The sequence below is a fragment of the Lissotriton helveticus genome, chromosome 7 (assembly GCF_964261635.1).
Source record: "Lissotriton helveticus chromosome 7, aLisHel1.1, whole genome shotgun sequence".
Taxonomy (NCBI): Eukaryota; Metazoa; Chordata; class Amphibia; order Caudata; family Salamandridae; genus Lissotriton; species Lissotriton helveticus.
In genome coordinates this window covers 15,729,254-15,751,178 of record NC_136068.1, presented here as the reverse complement: position 1 = coordinate 15,751,178, position 21,925 = coordinate 15,729,254, and the positions used below count along the sequence as shown (strand labels likewise).

General features: G+C 44.0%; 1 protein-coding gene across 1 annotated transcript in view; it reads left to right on the top strand.

Annotated features, from left to right (window-relative positions):
* The window catches only part of LOC144766574 (cell adhesion molecule CEACAM8-like), a 161,076-nt gene that overhangs the window by 113,801 nt on the left and 25,350 nt on the right, over positions 1-21,925 (top strand). Inside the window, exons 3-5 of the mRNA XM_078650374.1 lie at positions 9,845-9,910; positions 21,486-21,623; positions 21,705-21,793. Coding sequence (XP_078506500.1) covers positions 9,845-9,910; positions 21,486-21,623; positions 21,705-21,793 — 293 coding nt within the window. The remainder of the gene's footprint in view (positions 1-9,844; positions 9,911-21,485; positions 21,624-21,704; positions 21,794-21,925) is intronic.

The window sequence follows — 21,925 nt, the reverse complement described above, 5'->3', positions numbered from 1 at the left end:
ATAAAGCGCCGGGACACTCCTTTGGAGTAGCCGTGCGCTATAGAAAACAAAGTTAACATAACATAACATAACATAACATAGCTGTGGTAGCATTTACCAGGGACTGACCTGTGGCCAGAGAGTGCCTATTGGGTTTGGTCTTTAAAGCAAATTTAGGGAAATAACATAGGCCCTGGGCACCTGATTGGCGGGAGCCCAGGGCACACTTAGTAAAAGTACATCAGCAGTTCAGCAAAAAGTGGGGGTAACCGTACAGAAAGAGGGCACTTTCTCACACAATCCCCCCAAATGAAAGAGGATGAGACTAACCTTTCCATAGAAAGTCTTCATTTTCTAAGTGGATGAACCTGGAAAGTACCTCTGCATTGGCATGGGCAGTCTGGTATGTGGTCCATTACAAAGTCCATTTCCTGTGGGGAGATGGACCACGTCTACAGTTTATGATTTTCACCTTTCATCTGCAGTAGCCATTTGAGAGGTCTGCATTAGCTAGTTGAAAGATCTGTGATCAGTTTGAACTCGGAAGTGAGAACCAAACGAATATGGCCTCAACTTCTTCAGGGACCAAACCACAGCAAAGGCCTCCGTCTCAATGGCACTCCAACGCTGCTCCCTGGGGCGAAGCCTTCTGCTTTCATAAGCAACAGGTTGATCTTGGTCTTCATAATTGGACTGGGATAGGACTGCTCCTACCCCTAGCTCAGAGGCATCAGTCTGCACTATGAACTGCTTTGTATAGTCTGGGGGTTTGAGCGTTGGTGCTGAGCACATTGCCTCTGTCAGGGTGTCCAAAGCATTTTGACAGCAAACTGTCCAGTTTACCTTTTTGGGCATCTTCTTGGAGGTATGTTTGGGGACTAGAACCACTGGGCTGGCCCTGGGCCTCTTAGGAAGTTCAATAATCCCTAACTCCAGCATCTTGCTGACTTCAGCTCCGATGCGTTCCTAGACTTGATCAGACTGACGATAGATTTTGTTTTTGACAGGTGAACTGTCACCAGTGTCCACATCATGGGTACACCAGTTTGTCTGACCAGAGGTCAAGGAAAAGAGCTTAGCATACTGCTGTAAGACTTACTTGCAATCAGTCTGCTGTTGGGAAATCAGGGTGTCTGAGAAGACAACTCCATCCACTAACCCATCTTGTATCTGCAGGTGGGAATTTAACCCAAGAATAAAACACCTCTGTTCTATATGCTTTGTGTGCCTCTACCACAAAGGTAACATCCCCACCATCTAGTGTGAGACCATTTTGTAGAAGCTTCTGAATGACCGTGTGTCTGCATATCTGCAGTTCTCAGTGCTGTTTTGTGCCATGTATGCAAAAATAAAGCACAGATAAGGCCATCACAGTGGGAAGTAGATCCTTCAAAGCTTGAATTACCAACAGTCAATACATAGGATATACCTACTCAGCTGAGGAGGATATTCCCTACCACCACAGACTTCTCTGGTTAGAAGGAGTGTAGGGATCTCTGAGAACGCACAAGTGAACTACTCAGATGATCCATACAAAATAGGAAACCCACCAACATTGGCAGCACCATGTCATGTAGATTTCACTAATCAGTAGGAACTCCGAATTTGTGGACGACATAAATTTTGGGACGGTGAAAGACTGATTCTGTGCCCCTGAAGGATATGCTGTCCCATAGATCAGCAAGCTCACAGCGTCACCATAAGCCTTCCTAACCTAGACAGAGAGTGAACAGTTTTGGCAACTACTGAACATGACAACTCTGTTCCATCAGTAACTGTGGTGACAGATCTAGACGCTTTCTCTCACACACTCATGCTCTCCTTTGCTCAGAGAAATATGCAACAATTACATAGAGGAGCATTTTTAATGTTTATCGAATCAACGTGATTCGTATATAGAATATATGTCAATCAATCAATGAATCCATCAATACAACAGTATTTTTTAACCCTGGGCGTCCGATTCGGCTACGCCCACGGAGTAGGCGTAGTGTTGCCTTCTACGCATTTTGCGTAGACAGCGTAGCCGGCAACACTACGCCCACTCCATGTGCGTAGCCGAGTCGGCCGCCACCCGCCTCCCTCCCGCCCTCCCCTGGATACATTATTTAAGCAATTACCCTGAATAAAACAACTTTAAAGCACTTACCTTGTCCGGGGCTCGTCCGGGGCTCGTCCGGGGCTCCCTCTTTGAATAGCGTCCTTTCCTGGATACCAATGCGCATGCGCGGTCGCCCGCGCATGCGCATTTCTCGGGAGAAATGCGCATGCGCGGCCGCCCGCGCATGCGCATTGGTATCCAGGAAAGGACGCTATTCAAAGAGGGAGCCCCGGACGAGCCCCGGACAAGGTAAGTGCTTTAAAGTTGTTTTATTCAGGGTAATTGCTTAAATAATGCATGTAGGGGAGAGCGGGTGGGAGGTGCGTAGTGGGGCTACGCGGAGTGCGGGAGTGGGCGTAGCTTCTCGCCCTCTCCGCGTAGCTCCGCGGAGCCCCACTACGCCCACTACGCCCACCCTTAGTATTTGTTAAGCATGACTACACACCACTAGGGTCTCAAGGCACTGGGAGATTCAGGTCTTGAGCACTCTCCTGTACTGGGTCAGTGACCGGTATAGGCTGAGGTAGAGAGGCAGGGTGTTCTAGGTCTTGGCGGTGAGGTAGGAGAAGGATCTTTACCCGGTCCTGGCTTTGTGGATCTGAGGGATGGTGGTCAGTGCCAGTTCGTGGGGTGAAGGTGTCCAGCGGGTACGTAGAATGACAGGCAGTGGTTTAGGTATGCTGGTCCGGCGTTTGTGGAGGGTCTTGTAGGCAGGCGTGTGTGAGGAGCTTGAACCTGATTCTTTTGTTGTCTAGGAGTCAATAGGGTTCTCTCAAGTGTTCGAAGATGTGGCTGCGGTGAGGGATGTTGAGGACCACTCTGACTGCGGCCTTCTGAATGTTCTGTAGTTTCCTGAGGGGTTTCTGGGGGACTCCTGCGTAGAGTGCTTTGCCTTAGTCTAGTCTACTGCTGAGTGCGTAGGTGACCGTCGTTCTGGCTTTGGTGGGGATCCATATGAAGGTCTGTAGAAGCAGGCATATAGAGTGGAAGCATGATGAGGAGACAGTGCTGATCTGGCTGTTCATCGTGAGTGAGGAGTCCAGTATGAGGCTCAGGTTTCGTGCGCGATCCATAGGTATGGGGGCTATTCCTAACGCAGCAGGCCAGCAAGATTCTTTCCAAGCAGAGGTGTTGGACCCCAGGATGAGGACTACATTCTTGTTCAAGTGGAGCCTGAGGCAGCTGTCTCTCCTCCATGTAGTGACGGCCGTCATCCCATCATGGAAGTTTTTTCTGGTGATTGTGGACTCGATGAGAGAGAGGATCAGCTGGATGCTGTTGGCATAGAAGACAATGTAGAGTCCATGGTTCCTGGCTATGGCTGAGATCGGGCCATATAGATGTTGAAGAGGGTGGGCCTCAGGGAGGAGCCCTGGGGGACTCTATAGCCAATCTCTGTGAGTTCTGAAAGGAACGGTGGTGTTGTGACTCGATGTGTTCTACGGGTGAGTGAGGAGCATATCCAGCCCAGAGCTTTGTCATGGATGACGGCGTCATGAAGTCTTGTACTTAGGGTGCTGTGGGAGACTGTGTTGAAGGCAGCTGAGGGATCGAGGAGGATGAGGGCTGCCTTCTTTTCCCAGTCGAGGAGGGAGTGGATGTCACTGGTGGCAGCGAGTTATTGCAGTAACAAGTGTTGCAATGATCAAGAGACAGAAGCAGATTAAAGTTATAGGAAGTATCAGGACAGTGAACATACAGAAAGTTCCACATCATGCTGAAAAAACGGATCTATGCAAGCATATGTAATATTATAACAATCTGGAATACTCCTACTATGCAAACCCTAACCTATGTGTCTAGGGTGTATGTGCCAAGAATCAATTTACTGAATAATCCAACCCCATTACCAGGTGGTCAAGAATGTAGGACCCCATCTTGGTCACAAGCTGGACACCCCGAGTCACAATGATGCTAGACAGTTGCTGTGCAAAAACATCAGCCCGTAGAGACCTCTAGATGTCAGAGGAAGTGTCTCCTCTGTCTGTACCCGGAAACAGAAATGTATTTATAGAAAAAGGCATCCGTGCCTTGGGCTGAGAGGGCGATTAGGCTGCCATTGTTTATGTGCTACAGATAGTTTTGTCACCATATTGACGAAAGTAACAAACACATTTACAAAACGTATGAGTAGGCCTCGTATTTAGGAAAAACGATTGTGTTCTTGCAAAGTTGACTTGTATAAGCAAGGTTGATGCTTCCAGGACACTAACCAAGTGTCACAAGTGTGTGCCAAAAGTCACTTTGACAAGTGAAGACTTTTTAGGTGGCACACTGTCAGTGTTCCTTCTGACAGCTTCTTTGCCTCTGTTCCCAAGTCTATAATATGGCGCAGGTGCAGATGCAAAGGGATTCCCTCATCTGCAAGGGGGCACCCTCTGGTGATAGTGCGATATATGTGCCCTCGCTATCTGTATTGCAGAATGGGCCGTACAAGCGTATACACACCTTTTTGTAATACCAAAGAGCTCCGGGGAGTGCAAAGCAGGTGCACATGCCTGTTGTGCTCCCGGGGTACTTTCTATAATATGGCCCCAGTTATTCACTATCCTGTTTGAGTAGTCGAGAGTGCTGGTACCATGACTGATGAGTGACAATGTCTTTAAGTTTAAACATGTCACTATCTTGACTCGTGGCAATGACGATTTGTTCGAATGAAATGGCAGCTGGTGTGCTCGATTTCACAATGAAATGTATGTAGGCTTCAGTTGTCTTGAGAAATAGTCAGTTGGATTTTGATCTTTTCCTGGACGATGCACCATTGTGTAGTTGTACTGTTGTAATCTTAGACCTCAATGTTCAATGCAAGTAGGCACCTTAGCTTTTGGGTTGCCAAAGATGGTCACAAGTGTGAAAGGATTTCCATATAGGAATATATTAAAATGTTCACAAGACCAAATACTACTAAACTTTCTTTCTCAGGTTATGAATAAGTAGGTTCAGTTTGGGACAAACATTTCCTTGCATTTGCTACAATATGCCTTTGAGCATGCTGCTGACTGCTTTGCTGTGCATGGATGGCACCTGACCTAACCCAACTGGGCTAGTGTCAATGACCTCTATTTAAAGCTTTGGATCAAAGTATGCCATTTCAGTGGCGTTCTCTATTCCTTGTTTGATTTTCTTGATGCTTTGCTCACACTCTTGTGACCAATGAAATTAAACACTCTTTTTCATCAAGTCTCCTAAGGGAGCACTTACCGTGGCTACTGGCCATGCCAAGGTATGAATGTAAAATGGAAATGTCTTGTAGAGAACTGGCAGTTGACATCGCTTGCACTCTAGCTGGATCGCCCCATCAGACAAGATATGGCCAAAGAATTTTAACTTGTTTTATGGCACTCACATTTATCGTCATTCACAGATAAACCTGCATCAGCTAGTAAACGACATACTTGCATGAGGGCTTTGTCACGTTCCTTCTGTGAAGCTCCAAAAAGCAATATGTCATCACTATAATTGAAAGCATTCACGACAGGCTGCATCATACATGGAATTACTTCTTGGAAGAGCTCTGCTGCAGAAGACACTCTGAAACTAAGTTTTAGTCACCTACCCGTAGTGCATCCGTTTTTGGTTACAAAATGGCCACCACCCCACCATTGCTTGGAGCCCCTTTGCCTTCATGTCCAGGTAAATATATCCCTCCTTCACACTTATCCAGCCTCGGGTCAAATATTATCATCTTTCTATAAATAAACTGCAGCATGAAGATAATTAATAATCTTCATTAGAAAAATACTTGACCCTACTTGGTTCCGAATAAGGACTGATCTTAATTGGTGAAATGAATTAGTTAACACATGGTTTTAGAGCCTGACTGCCCTTTATTATCATCTCTAATGCATTTAAAAATAAAACTTCCCTCTTAGCGCATATATACAGGTTTAAAACCATAGCTGTATTTCAGTGACCTTCCAAAACTCAAAAAAGAAAAGTGACTCTATCAGTTTGTTAAATGAAAATGTAGAAACAGCAGAACTGTGCACATAATCTTAAATAATTTGTCCTCCCAGGTGTTATGCCCTAACGTGGCATGTAGCGCCTAGGACCCCCCAGGACCTGCACATTTTGGTTGACCTAAACTGAGGGCTTGGTGTGAAGACAGACTCTGGACACCCCAGAGGATGAGTCAGACGTTAGACCTGCTCGCTCTACAGTGCCACTACCATTCTACAGCGTGATTGGTAGTTTCTGGCAACCACTGAACATGACAACCCTGATTCCTCAGGTATCGTGGAAACAATACAGTATCTTTCGCTCAGTCACTCGTGCTTGCTTTTCTCAGAATACATAGAATGACTATTGGAATGGTTTCAATAAGTCTTTATTGGTCATGCGTCCGTCAAGTATAAAACATGTTAGCAGCGACAATTAAAAGACAGGAGCAAACAAACGTAATCGCTAGAACCAAATTCGTAAAAAGTAGATACATTTCTAACATAATGCTAATAAGATGATTAAAAATATATTACATAAAACAATAGCCTTGGCGTACTCCTATGATGCGTATTCTACCTAACCGTGCCTTATTTAGAGGTGTAGGTGAAGCATGCATATATAAGTGCTAGGACATGTCCTGATGGAACCTAATGGAGCAAAGAATTCCCAGGGGAAGTGCTAACACCTCACCTGATGGTTCTGAATGAAGGACCCCTTCTCTACATCGAGCATGGCACCCCGCAAGGGATATCAGGTCTCTGCCTATCGAAGGATCAGCCTGCAGACTCTCGGTCCAGCCTGGAAGGAATTCTTCCTCTGTCTTGGTAAGGGGAGTGAGAGTCTTTTATACTAAAGTGGTCCTTCCGGGGTTTTTCTAGAGTTGATGTTTTGAAAATATTTCCAAATCCCCTGCTAATCCTTTTCTAAACAAGCATAAGCACATGCAAATGGCTGTTGGCCATGAATGAAAAAAGTTGTGACCCTTATACAGAATACATCTACTGTGCATGGGGACATGTTCTGTGTACATCAGGTACAGGGATTAAAATATGCTACCAAGAGCCCGCTGTTGGAGAGACAGAAGTAAGCTACTGGGTAAAAGGTCACCTGTGTAATACCGTTATGTCGTGTGGATGGGACGAAATGTACGTCGTCGGTATGTACATGATGGAAATAACGTAAGGGACATGACAAACCTCTTAGTCGACAACTCTCCATTACTCTTGGGTAGAAATGTGTTGCATAAATACATACACTATATCTCATTGCTATATATTTACTGGGATCATTTAGAATTGGATTGAAAATTTGGAGTTTTAATGCTGAGAGTGGGCAATTAAACGGCAAATGTAATGTAGTAAAAGTGTTTTGACTGTTTGAAATAAGTGACAATTTGACAAAATTATTTATCCCACTGTATGTAATGTCTCAACGTTTTATACATAATATCAATCTTTTTTAATTCAGTAGTTTTTAACTAGTGATGGATTTCTTCTGGAATAATGATATTAAATACACAAGATTAAGGTGGAGAGGGACTGTCTCTCCACAACGTTGGTTACTCTGAGGTCATTGATGAGGGGTGGCGAGGATTTTGTGACTCAGGAAATTATCACAGATAAGGTCACGTGTCAGTTTGGTTCTCTTTAATACTTGATTCTTTGCTAGATATCCAAGGCATTGTCTGATGCTTTGTGGTAATCCTCTGCCAGAGAGGAGGGAGACCTGGGCTGACTGACAAGAGGAGGATTCGCTGGAGGATTGGAGAATCTGAAGAGAGCATTAAATGGTAGCGTGAGCATTTAAAATCAGAGAAAAACATGCCTGAAACCACAACAGTGAATATGGTAAACACTTTGTGCATCAGTCGTATGTAAGTCTCTATCGTCCTATAATTAAAAATCAATACAAGCATGGAGAATAAAAGCAACAAGTCTTAAAACAGTCGTCAAAAAGAATTTTTGAACAGATGCATTACCAATTTCAAAATAATTGAGGGATGACATACCATACTGGATCATGAAAATCACATAAAACATCATAAAAGTAATATTTCATCCATTTTATTATATAACCACTCTATATAATAATAATAAAAACTTCCATGCGTTCAATCTTAGCCGCCTGGCCCAGCCCAGTAATTAAAGTGTCTTTGTGAAATCCCTTCGCACAAGCTGTACTTGATACGGACACATTTCATATTTAATCATTATAAATAATAACTTAATCTATAAAGTGCCTCTGCGTCTCTACTCAAAATTTAACAGTGTTTTATTAGGATCTTATTTAAGGAAATCTATGTTTCAGAACAAATGTCTGAAACTATCCATAGGAGGACTTGTTGCTAAATTCAAATAAATATGATTAAAAAGTTTCAAATGTCTACGTACCTGCCTTTTTTAAAGGAGCAATTTAAGATTATAATTATTGACTCATTTTGGGTAGATCGGCCAGCTTTAATATCTGGTTGTAATGAGCTTTACTAATTACAAACAGTAGGGTTTTACTTCAACTAAAACCCATCTTACACCAGTGCAATAACAATACTAATACAGCAACAAAGCTATCAATACAACCATTTATTATTCCAGTAACACAGGCAAAACATCAGCCTGGGTCAGTTTCTTCTCAGCTATAAGGATGAACTCAACAAAATGGGTTGTTAAAGCGGTGGTATGCCCTCAGAGGCACAATGTAATGCTTGGCGGTACTTTCTCACTCCTATTTCCTTACAAATTGGTTTTAACAGTGTTTGTCTCTCTTGTCGCAATCTAGAGCAAATACATACAATATGCAATAGCGTTTCATTGACACAACCACATGATCTGCAATTTTGTGTTTGGCAATGTTGTACCCATCTCGGAGTCCCATCCTTTGTTGGATAGCGGCCAAATCTTAACATAAGATATCTATCCCTTAAAACCAGTTTTAACTGGAAAGATAAGTAGGGTTGGGGCTTGGTTTTATTATACCATTAAATAACCAACCCAGCATGCTTTTTTTTTGCAATCGCCTCCTTATCCAAAAAAAACAATTAAAAAATAGTTGATTGATTTAACATCTGCCTTAAAACACAGTTGTTTCTATCGAAGTGTTCCAAAGACGGGAACTTAAAAGTGTTTAGGCTCTCCATTAAATAGGATGTCCAAGCACAAGCATAGTCTTTATTTATTATTTCTTGGCAACACAAGTTAACAAAAGAGTCAGAATCTGATAGATAACATGAAAATAGACATTTTAGATACAAGGATTGTCTCACCAGAGGTTGGCTTATTAGGACAAACTCTAGTCTGTCATTGAGATTGTTCCAAGGAGAAGGGCAGTAAATTCATACCTATAGTCACTTGGCAACAATCCAGGTCAAATTCTCTTAGGATGAAAATTTGCAGTTGAGGCAATTTGAAGAAGTGGATTCAGAAGTATGTTTTTTTTAAAAACCATTAATTTCCCAGGTGAGCAGATAATGACACCTTCTTGCGGAAGCTGGTGCTGGCACAGTAGATGATTGGTGATGGGACCCATTGTGACTCCCTTGTGTGACAAACCATACACCTGAACTTTAAACACTCCTTAAATATGATTACTTGTTGAAGAAGGTTTTCAGTATGTCATTGACAGAACTGTCGCAGATGTTAATCAGAACTGTTAGGTTGGATAGAGGCTAGAACCTTTAGTTGGGCCAAAATGACTGATGGAAAGGAGGAATGGTTTTTGTGGAGCGGGGAAATTGTTTCCAAGGATAAGAAATTAGAGGACCTGGTGATGCACTTCACAATTAAGTGGTCAAAGGATTAATAGATTGAATTTCTGATTGCTTTGTAGCGCCAGAAGCTGGTGGAAATAAGATCCGGACCTCCACCCCGATGATCGTCTCCATTCCAGAGAGAGGTAGGTCAGAGTGAAGTTTGGTGTAAATTTCTTGTGTACCAAGGGTTGTGTGTTGCAGATTATAGGTGATTGTCATGGGTGAAGCATGAACTTCATGTCTCCTTTGGTGACTGACAAGCACTGAGCTGGACCTGCTAGTATGAGGAGCTGAACCCCAAACCCCAAAATGTAGGCACTCTGAAACTCAGACCACCCCAAATGTTACCTTTAGCGGTTCTGCTTCAATCCTCAATCTATCAATAAAGAACCTCATCCTCATTATCAGACCTAACATTAGTTTAGCTGAGTATAAATAATTAACTTGCAACATTCAGTAACTGAGTTCTAGATCCGAATTAGTTAAAGGGTTGTATTACCTAATCTCAAAATCAAGGGGTACAGAGTAATGCAAAATATGCTGTGAAGTCTCAAATGCATAATACATAGTCAGATCCAATTATTCTAAGTCCCAAATGAACAGCTACATTATAAGTGGAAAGGACAGAGGCCTTGGTAGAAAAGGAAAGTCATCTCATTATAATTGATATAATCACAAAGGAAACCAACAGCATCTCCGGCAGAAAAGGAAAGGACTCAAAATAAATAGACATAGCCCCTACTAGACAGGAATGTCTTCTGGCTCACCAAAAATAACTCTGTTTTATACACAATTTCAGAGCAATCAACCCCTTTGCTGTCTGACCTTGCCCCCATAGCTAGCACCACTTATGGTAGATATAGGTTTCTCTATATCTAAGGTCACTGCACTTAAAACCTATACGTCACCCCTAAAGCAGTCCTTTTAATCCTGCAGGTAGGGTGCTCGGTTCTAAGTGTGAGGGTGCGCCTGCATGAGCAGGACACCGCTACAAATTTCGTAGTCCGTTTTTCCGGGTTGTAAGTGCATCAGCCATTCTGATATATAGATTGGCCAAGCGTCATTACGCAATTACCATCTCTAAACTGGCTGTAATGAACCCTGTCATGTTTGGTATCAAACATGTTTGAATCATACCTTGGGATTGGGGAATTTAGGCACTATAAATCTCCTCCGCGAGGCCCTCAGTGATCCTGGTACCAGTCTTCCAGAACCAGACAGCAACCAGAGACATGTTTCGGCCCTTGTGCTGCTGAGCAAAGCTTGAGCAGGGGAAGGCAAAACAATAGATGTCCTGTCACATGGAGGTGTGAACACCTCCCAGATTGGATTTAGTGTGTTGGGGCAGGGTGGGGATACATACCAGCACCACAGAGACTGCTTGAAGAGCACACTTGATGCCCTCCTTGCATACTCCAGTTCTAACCAGTTCTGAGAGCCATTTACTTTCCACTCTGGCGTGAAACTTGACAATGGACATGGGAGTACCCTCCCCACAGTCCAGCCCCTCCTCTGGGAGGGACACCTGAATCGTCCTAACCCTTTCTTTAGGGTTCTTAAGGGTTTACCCCTGGGTGAGTCCCTAGACTTGTTGTGGGACAAGATCCAGATCTGACACTACTTCTGCTTTGACCGTCTGGACACTCTGGACATCCCCAAACTTTACTCTTGGCACCAAGACTGCAACTGGGAAGACTAATGCTGCTCCTGGTCTCTGCTGCAAAGTCTGGGCCTGTGCTTCAAACAGGTTCCTCCCAAGGCCTGTGGACATCCAAGATACCTTAAGGAATCTTCCTTGAAGTGAAGGAGTCACTTTCCTGCATCTGCAGGCACCGCAACAAATCTGACCACTCTGCTGATCCTGGGACTCAGAAAGGCTCAGCAACACAGGTGGTGGTTTTTCAACTCCGTCAAGGCCTGCACTGTCTTCTCACTGAGTTTGAGGCCAGTATCCCTCGTTGGAACCGCAGGAAAAGAACCAATGTGCACCACATTAACTTGTCATTGCAAATGCTTATTGGCTCTCCTCCTCAGAGATCTTTGGGCTCCATGTAGTCTCAAACTCAATCATCTCCTGTGACCAAGATATTCCTCCTCACCACATCTCTTGCACTGTGGACCTGTGTCTTTGTCAAACTGCTTGAGTTCTTCTTGCAACTCCAGTGCCTCCGTCCTGTGGGTCCTCTTGAGGGTCTTCTTTGACTCCAGTGGGATCCCCTGATTGCTCGGGCCTACTCTGACTCCCCTGCTTGTTGTGAGTCTCTTGGACCTTGCTGATCCCGACACTGCACCTTATTTTGCTTGCCATGTTGTTTGCAGTTGCCAAGGCTTGTTGGTGTTCCAGACAGACACCGACCCCTCAACTCTCGACATCTGATGTGGGTCAGCTTGTGAACAGCTCCTGGTCTTCCACAGCATTGCCTGGTCCACACAGCTGCAGCTCCAAGGTCACTGTCAACTCTCCTGCAACACCTGATATCGGCTGGCATTCATCATCCATGCCTCCTGTGTTGTATTATAATGGCGATTGATTTGAGCATTAGCGAAAGACATACGAGTTTTTTACACAAACTAAGAAAGGTGACCAGGTCAAGGAAAAGGAAAATGTGCTGTCGTAGTGGAGGCTGAGAAGCTAAGAGTGAACATGTGTGAAAAGAGACACTACTGGCTATAGAGAATCCCATCTGACCACCCTCGTGGCGGAATATCATCATATGGGATTAATAAGGGACTTGTACCCAAACTTGGACAACCTCCAGACCTCACAGTATTGGTGCGGAGGTGAGTGTCACTCGATCTTAGCCAAAGTAGTGCTCAGGAAGATGATGCTCATATGGTGCAGTGCTTAAAATAAAATTGGCTACCTAGATCTATGAGATTGCCTCAATGGGATTGTTGAAGGACGTCTAGGTGTCAAGAGTAAAAACCCGCCAAATCATCTAAATGTGTAATGATGTTAGTGGCGATATAGAAATGGTCAACATGTTTCAGCCAACTAGAGTGTTGCTCTGGCTTTCGTCAGGACCCAAAATATTATGCTACTGCAAATTAGAAAGTGTATAAACTACAAGGAAATTAAATAAGAAAAATTGCCATTTGCATACTGTTATATCTACCAGGAACTTGGAGCCCCAATGTCCACTGGAGACAGTAAAAATTCTTCTACCTGTTAACAGACAAAAAGATATACAGTATATATTAACACACATACACACTCCTAATCAACCAGCCACCCACCCGACAGACACATGAGCGGAAATAATTTGCATTCCGCGTATTAGATGAAGCATATTAGCTTAAATCATTTAAAGGCATTTCCAATAAATGATACTCACCCAGCATTATGTGAGTGACGGCCTCTCCTCACCCGGCAACCGCTCGGGAAATCGAGGCCCCGCTCTGTAGTGTAGACAATAAAGGACACAGTCAGTACACAGTTCTGCTGTGTCCAGCCCAATAACTCTACACAGTAACCTAAAAGACGTGTAGAACAGCAAATCTCTGCCTACCAAATAACCGAGCTATAAAAAGGACCGAAATTAATGTGTAATATATGCAATCTACAGGGCAAAACTTCAGCCCCAATCTACTCCGGTAAGATATTTGCCACTGTGAAGAATTTACAGTAGAACCCTCATGAGAGCCTAGACTAAAAAATCAACCCGGGACTCCAAAGAGGAGCCAAAGGTGTTGAATAAATATAATCGCCCGAGGCTCGAAAACATTAACCTCAACTCTCAGTATCAAGTATAGAGAGGCGACTATCTCAAAGAACAGCAGGGGCTTACCTGTCCGTCGGTACCCCGCGCTCACTTCCAAGCGGAAGAGGAGGTACCGACCGGACCGGCCTCGCTGTCTATTATACCCGCACCTGATTGCATGAGCGGAATAAACAGGAAATGACGGGAAAGGTACATCCGCCCGTAAAGCTAGTGGGAGATATATATCCCCTATGTTTTGAATTCCTGTAACGCTGACAGAGAGAGTAAGTCTCATTTTTCTACCTATTTTCTTTCAGGCAGAAAATGCCCGGCAGTTTAATTAGCATGCAAAGGCTAGCATGTAAAGACTACCGGAAGAAGCAACGCTGCTCATTCTGGGCATGCGCTGTATCAGGAAAGGCGGAACACTACACACTCGCGCCTGCGTATCAGTATTCGATGTTACTGTCGGTCCATAGCTGAGTACTCAGAGTACGCAGAAGATGTGCTCCATAATTCATTTAGGTGAGCTAAACGGGGGTAAACATAAAATTTTTGTTGCATCCCAAATATATAAAGACCCGCAACCACGTGGTTGCTCATAAAACTAAATAACATATAATGTACTGGGGGGTCAAGGGGATTTATTTACCGACCTGTCACCCTACGCCCCTAACAATAAGTTTACACAAACTAAGAAAGGTGACCAGGTCAAGGAAAAGGAAAATGTGCTGTCGTAGTGGAGGCTGAGAAGCTAAGAGTGAACATGTGTGAAAAGAGACACTACTGGCTATAGAGAATCCCATCTGACCACCCTCGTGGCGGAATATCATCATATGGGATTAATAAGGGACTTGTACCCAAACTTGGACAACCTCCAGACCTCACAGTATTGGTGCGGAGGTGAGTGTCACTCGATCTTAGCCAAAGTAGTGCTCAGGAAGATGATGCTCATATGGTGCAGTGCTTAAAATAAAATTGGCTACCTAGATCTATGAGATTGCCTCAATGGGATTGTTGAAGGACGTCTAGGTGTCAAGAGTAAAAACCCGCCAAATCATCTAAATGTGTAATGATGTTAGTGGCGATATAGAAATGGTCAACATGTTTCAGCCAACTAGAGTGTTGCTCTGGCTTTCGTCAGGACCCAAAATATTATGCTACTGCAAATTAGAAAGTGTATAAACTACAAGGAAATTAAATAAGAAAAATTGCCATTTGCATACTGTTATATCTACCAGGAACTTGGAGCCCCAATGTCCACTGGAGACAGTAAAAATTCTTCTACCTGTTAACAGACAAAAAGATATACAGTATATATTAACACACATACACACTCCTAATCAACCAGCCACCCACCCGACAGACACATGAGCGGAAATAATTTGCATTCCGCGTATTAGATGAAGCATATTAGCTTAAATCATTTAAAGGCATTTCCAATAAATGATACTCACCCAGCATTATGTGAGTGACGGCCTCTCCTCACCCGGCAACCGCTCGGGAAATCGAGGCCCCGCTCTGTAGTGTAGACAATAAAGGACACAGTCAGTACACAGTTCTGCTGTGTCCAGCCCAATAACTCTACACAGTAACCTAAAAGACGTGTAGAACAGCAAATCTCTGCCTACCAAATAACCGAGCTATAAAAAGGACCGAAATTAATGTGTAATATATGCAATCTACAGGGCAAAACTTCAGCCCCAATCTACTCCGGTAAGATATTTGCCACTGTGAAGAATTTACAGTAGAACCCTCATGAGAGCCTAGACTAAAAAATCAACCCGGGACTCCAAAGAGGAGCCAAAGGTGTTGAATAAATATAATCGCCCGAGGCTCGAAAACATTAACCTCAACTCTCAGTATCAAGTATAGAGAGGCGACTATCTCAAAGAACAGCAGGGGCTTACCTGTCCGTCGGTACCCCGCGCTCACTTCCAAGCGGAAGAGGAGGTACCGACCGGACCGGCCTCGCTGTCTATTATACCCGCACCTGATTGCATGAGCGGAATAAACAGGAAATGACGGGAAAGGTACATCCGCCCGTAAAGCTAGTGGGAGATATATATCCCCTATGTTTTGAATTCCTGTAACGCTGACAGAGAGAGTAAGTCTCATTTTTCTACCTATTTTCTTTCAGGCAGAAAATGCCCGGCAGTTTAATTAGCATGCAAAGGCTAGCATGTAAAGACTACCGGAAGAAGCAACGCTGCTCATTCTGGGCATGCGCTGTATCAGGAAAGGCGGAACACTACACACTCGCGCCTGCGTATCAGTATTCGATGTTACTGTCGGTCCATAGCTGAGTACTCAGAGTACGCAGAAGATGTGCTCCATAATTCATTTAGGTGAGCTAAACGGGGGTAAACATAAAATTTTTGTTGCATCCCAAATATATAAAGACCCGCAACCACGTGGTTGCTCATAAAACTAAATAACATATAATGTACTGGGGGGTCAAGGGGATTTATTTACCGACCTGTCACCCTACGCCCCTAACAATAAGTTTACACAAACTAAGAAAGGTGACCAGGTCAAGGAAAAGGAAAATGTGCTGTCGTAGTGGAGGCTGAGAAGCTAAGAGTGAACATGTGTGAAAAGAGACACTACTGGCTATAGAGAATCCCATCTGACCACCCTCGTGGCGGAATATCATCATATGGGATTAATAAGGGACTTGTACCCAAACTTGGACAACCTCCAGACCTCACAGTATTGGTGCGGAGGTGAGTGTCACTCGATCTTAGCCAAAGTAGTGCTCAGGAAGATGATGCTCATATGGTGCAGTGCTTAAAATAAAATTGGCTACCTAGATCTATGAGATTGCCTCAATGGGATTGTTGAAGGACGTCTAGGTGTCAAGAGTAAAAACCCGCCAAATCATCTAAATGTGTAATGATGTTAGTGGCGATATAGAAATGGTCAACATGTTTCAGCCAACTAGAGTGTTGCTCTGGCTTTCGTCAGGACCCAAAATATTATGCTACTGCAAATTAGAAAGTGTATAAACTACAAGGAAATTAAATAAGAAAAATTGCCATTTGCATACTGTTATATCTACCAGGAACTTGGAGCCCCAATGTCCACTGGAGACAGTAAAAATTCTTCTACCTGTTAACAGACAAAAAGATATACAGTATATATTAACACACACCCCCCAGTACATTATATGTTATTTAGTTATACGAGTTTTTTTAGCCATTATCTTGACGTTTTAGCGGCATCCATTTTGAATCCAGGCAGCCATTTTGTCTGCTACATGCTGCCTCGTGTCGACCATGTGCGTTGTCCTATCTCTCGGCTCATGGCCTTTGTATCTGCCCGGCAACAGTCTAATAATAGCATCTCTGTGTTCTGCCGCTGACCGTTAGGGTCCACATCTGCTAATGGTTAGCCTAGATTGGAATGTGTTAGCCGAGACCCCAAGACTGTTAACTCCTCCCACTGATCGATTTTGCTTCTCGATATTACCTTGTATGGACATAAAATGTACTCTTGTCCTTTGTACCGCCTTCTTTTGAGCCCCTGTGTAAATAAACCATGTGTCCAGTAGCCCTTTGTGCTACTTCTCATAGTGCCGAAGGGTACTGTCTGAACTTTAGCACCACTTCATGAAGTGTAATAAATTCTATGTTTTGCAATTCCAGTTTCCGTGCCAACTTTTTCCTTTGGGTCTGAGGACTTTGTGCGCAGAAGGGCGAACCCCTTGCACTAGCGGGCCAGGCTGAGGCCTGTATGACACCTGGTCACTTCTGAGTGGCATGAACTCTGTCCCCTCTGCTTGCAGGTATTTCTCATCATGAATCCAACTTTGGGTTGCACTGGACACTTTACCCTTCTTTTCCAGCGGCATCTTCCTGAAGTCCTCCACCGAGTTTGACGGCGGTTTCGACTCCACTTCGAATCTATGCACCCGTCTTGCCCGATGTAGGTGTCCTGGTTCCTAGGGTATCCATGGGTTGGGTGGCTCCTCAACATTTTGTCTTCCATTGGGATTCTACATGTCCCGCTGTGAAAAGTCCTTCTTTAAAATTGCAACCGACATTTACTTGAATGGAGCATGCAGGCATGTCCCCACACTGCACCAACCTCTGTGGGGTTCCTGGTTACTTACCTTGGGTCCCCAGCCCTTCTACATCTTCTGGGTATAGTCATGACTTGAGTCAAGGTTCGCATCCCACTATTTAAGTACATGGATTGGTCTCCCCTGGCGACCACTGTGTATTCGTGCTACTTACCTGTTTTATTTGCAAAGTATTGTGTGCTTTGTTTAATTCTCTGAGATAGAGATGTTTGTATGTGTTAGTGAGTATCTTATAAGAAATATCTATTTTTATAAATCCATTGTGTGGTGCTTTTTCATTTAATCCATAAAAGTAAGATTGCTTTCTGGTAAAACAAGCTGCTTTACACTCCTTCTGGACTAAGCCTGGAGGCTATTCTCCAAAACTACAGTTTAAAGAGCTTTCTAAGGTTGTCTAAGACCACTAAAACCACCATAAGGGTAGTAAGGATTAGTGCTTCCGTAAGTGAGCACCATATATTAAGCCAGCTTCCTATATTAGTCTGTAGCGATTGAGATTCAAGACTGCATTGTTTTACCAGCTAATCTTGGTGTCGATTAATTGAAAAACAATCATTAAATATTAAACACATACAATACAGCTTAGAATTAGTAAGTTCTACTGTACTTAGCGTTGAGTAGTTAAGAGTCTGGCACAACCCTTTCTCCAACCTCAGGGAGTTTAGATTCCACGTGGGTAAGTAGATGCAACACCTCACTACACCTACAGCCATGTCTTTAGTTGGGAGACCAGTGTACCCAAGTCTACTAAGTACAGTGGTCAAAAGTTCCAGAAGCAAAGGACCCTGTGTAGCCTTAGGAAGATAAAAACAGTTTGCAACCCCACCATGAAGCTGCTCTTTGAACTGCTGCACCAGGATGACAAAAATCCAGGAGGAGCAGATGAACAGGCTCATGTGGGTGGAGATTCTCTTGAAGAGGGAGCACCGTTGGTTCCTATAGTGACCTCAATTCAGAGTATGGGCAGGTGGAATCAAATGAGCCCAACCTGCTACCCTCTGACCCCTCAGGGAATAGGTGAATAGTGCAGATGGCAAATAGGACATTCCCTTTGTTCCCCCTGGAGGGTTCAGAACAGACCAAGGAGGTCTCTGTCCTACTCTATTGAATCCAATGCTTCAGGCACTTCCATAGGGACCTCGATATCTAGTAGGACAACTCTTTGGAAAGGGAATACCAAATTTTCAAACTTGAGAAAGCTAGGCTCAGACAGGAGCAGTTGTCCCTTGAAAAAGAGTCCCTGAAAGAGCAGAAGACTAGGAAGAAATTGGGACTTTATTCCAATGGTGGCAGCAACAGTGTCCCTATATTCAGAGAAAGTTATTTTGACAATAGGAACCTCAGCAGGATAGTTCCTCCTTACCAGGAGAGGGATGATATCCATAAATGGATCACTGCTTTGGAGAGGGCCTGCAAGGTTCAGAGGGCCCCTCAAGAGCAGTAGACAGCAATCATGTGGCTCTGCTTTGCTAACAAAGGTCGAGATATGCTCCTTGCTGTTAAAGAAGAGGATGCTGACAATTACTCAGTACTGAAGAGTGCTCTCATAGATGGGTTTGGATTAACCACTGAACTGTATAGGACTACGTTCAGAGAAACCCAGAAGCACACACCCAGGACTGGGTAGACTTTGTAGACAGTGCTATTAAGGCTCTGGAAGGCTGGCTTCATGGAAACAAGGTAAAGGACTATGAAGGATTGTACAATTTGATAATGAGGGAGCATTTCCTTAACCACTTGGATGCTAAGGTCCCTGATAATCTTCCATGTAATTTCCATTGAAATCAATGGAAACTCCATGACGAACTGAGCTCGTCATGAGCGTCGAAGGGGTTAATAACTTTCAGAACCAACTACTGCAACAGTACCTGGTGGACTCTGATCTTACCTCTCCCCAAGAACCGGGAAAGAAGACAGACAAATGGGTCCGCACCAGGGTCAAGCAGAAAAGCCATGGTAATGGAGGTCACCAGAAGGAACAAGATTCTTCTAAACCCCAGCATAAAGGTAGGGACAAGTGTAAAGATAAAAAGAAATCTTCAGAAGGGCCGCAAAATCCTGCATCTGGGGTTGAATCGCAAAATTTCAAAAAGAAACCATGGTGTTATTTATGTAAAGTAAAGACCCATTGGACAAGGGATGTTGATTGTCCAAAGGCCAAGAAAACTTCTACTACCACTGCTCCAAAGGTACCTGCTTCCTCTCCCTTATTGCCACAACACCGCTGTTTCAACGGGGGACCAGGACTACTGGTCCCAGTGCACCCTGCGACTCTTCTGCCTGCCTCCAACGATGCTCACCTGGGTCAGGAGGCCCTTTAAATACCGAGCAGCTCTTCCGAAGGGTGGGACGCGTGCGGGCATGCCTGGGACGTAAGAACCCAGAAGAGACTGGGCTGGGCCATCCCCCTGATAATTGTGTCACTGCCTCTCTCTGAATACACTCTCACCGCCCGCCCGCCGAGGAATAAGTACTCTGGATTAAGGTACTGTTTGCTTATCCCCACCCAATTGCAAAATTATCGTTGTTGTATCATTTGACGGGGGTTTGTTAACTTAAAGTGCCACGCATTAGTAGCCTTAATCCCAGTAATGGACAATGAATTATGCACCAGTGGAAGAGCCCTGAGCCCACTAATGAACAATCAACTATGCACCAGTGGAAGAGCACTAATCCCAATAATGGACAATCGACTATGCACCAGCAAAAGAGCGATTCGCCCAATAATTGAACAATGGACTGTGCACCAGTGGAAGAGCGCTGAACCCAGTAATGGACAATGGACTATGCACCAGTGGAAGAGAGCTAAGACAAGTAATGGACAATGGACTATGCACCAGTGGAAGAGAAGTGAGCCCAGTAATGGACAATGGACTGTGCACCAGTGGAAGAGAGCTAAGATCAGTAATGAACAATGGACTATGCACCAGTGGAAGAGAGCTTAGCCTAGTAATGTACGATGGACTATGCACCAGTGGAAGAGCCCAGTAATTGGACAATGGACTGTGCACCAGTGAAAGAGAGCTAAGCTCAGTAATAGACAATGGACTATGCACCAGTGGAAGAGAGCTAAGACAAGTAATGGACAATGGACTATGCACCAGTGGAAAAGCGCTGAGCCCAGTAATGGACAATGGACTATACAATAGTGGAAGAGAGCTAAGCCCAGTAATGGACAATGGACTGTGCACCAGTGGAAGAGCGCTATGCCCAGTAATGGACAATGGACTATGCACCAGTGGAAGAGCGCTGAACCCAGTAATGGACAATGGACTGTGAACCAGTGGAAGAGAGCTATGCCCAGTAATGGACAATGGACTATGCACTAGCGGAAGAGCCCAGTAACAGAACTTCAGTGGAAGGACCTTGGGCATTTGCAACATTAGAAACACTAGAAAGTTTATTCACAATTCATGCACATTTAGGAAATTTACAATGACATAATTTAGTTTTCATGTGCAAAGCTGCATAGGGAAAGATGCACATATAGAACGGGTTGGGAGGGGGCAAGTAATAGGAGTGAGCAGAAAACCACTTCCATATTAAATAAAATGGACATTTCATCAAAATATGGCACAAAAAGTGCATTAATAAACACACTGCTATACATTATTTTGAACTAATTTCAAGTGTGTTCATGTAAGGTTATTATTACCAGATTGGACCCATTATTAAATTCATTATTCCGAAACATTTTCCATAATAATGCAAATCCTAAAACCATTTCAACACTCACATTTTGGCAAATGCTATACTGCTGTTGAGGAGTGACGATAACCAGCTCAGAACCTTAATCCAAAATACTGGTGTGTTTAAAGACTTTCTTAGGCCTTTGTCTCTCTACTCCTTTTGTTCTTCTTTTTTTCTACATTCTTCGTGCACCTGCCAAGAGTCGGACGAGCCTGACACTCACAGGTTGTCTCTCTTCTTCAGGGGCTCCTCCTGCTTCAGATGCCTCCTGTTCTAGCTGGTGGGTCACCTTGGCGGTGGCTTCAGGGATGCTCCTCGGTGCTGTTGTCGCTGTCCTTGGTGTGGTTCTCTTCTATGAGAGACGCGCAAAGAAAGCAAATGGTAAGAATCTATTCAAAGTCCCATTTCAAAGTATAAAGCAGTGAAAAATCAGGTGCGATATAATGTGGTCTCTTATTTCAGGTGCAACCCCTGGCTGTATCCCCAGAGCCATCTATGAATCTGAAGTAAACTATGAGAACATGGAGAAAGGAAACCAAGCACAGCCTGCAGTGAGTGCATTATAATAAATCTATAAATACATATGTACAGTCTGTAACCAAGAGCCTACCTACAAACTGCAAAGAGTAACCCATATTTCTACCAATCAATCATTACATTTTTAGACTGCACAACTCACCCGT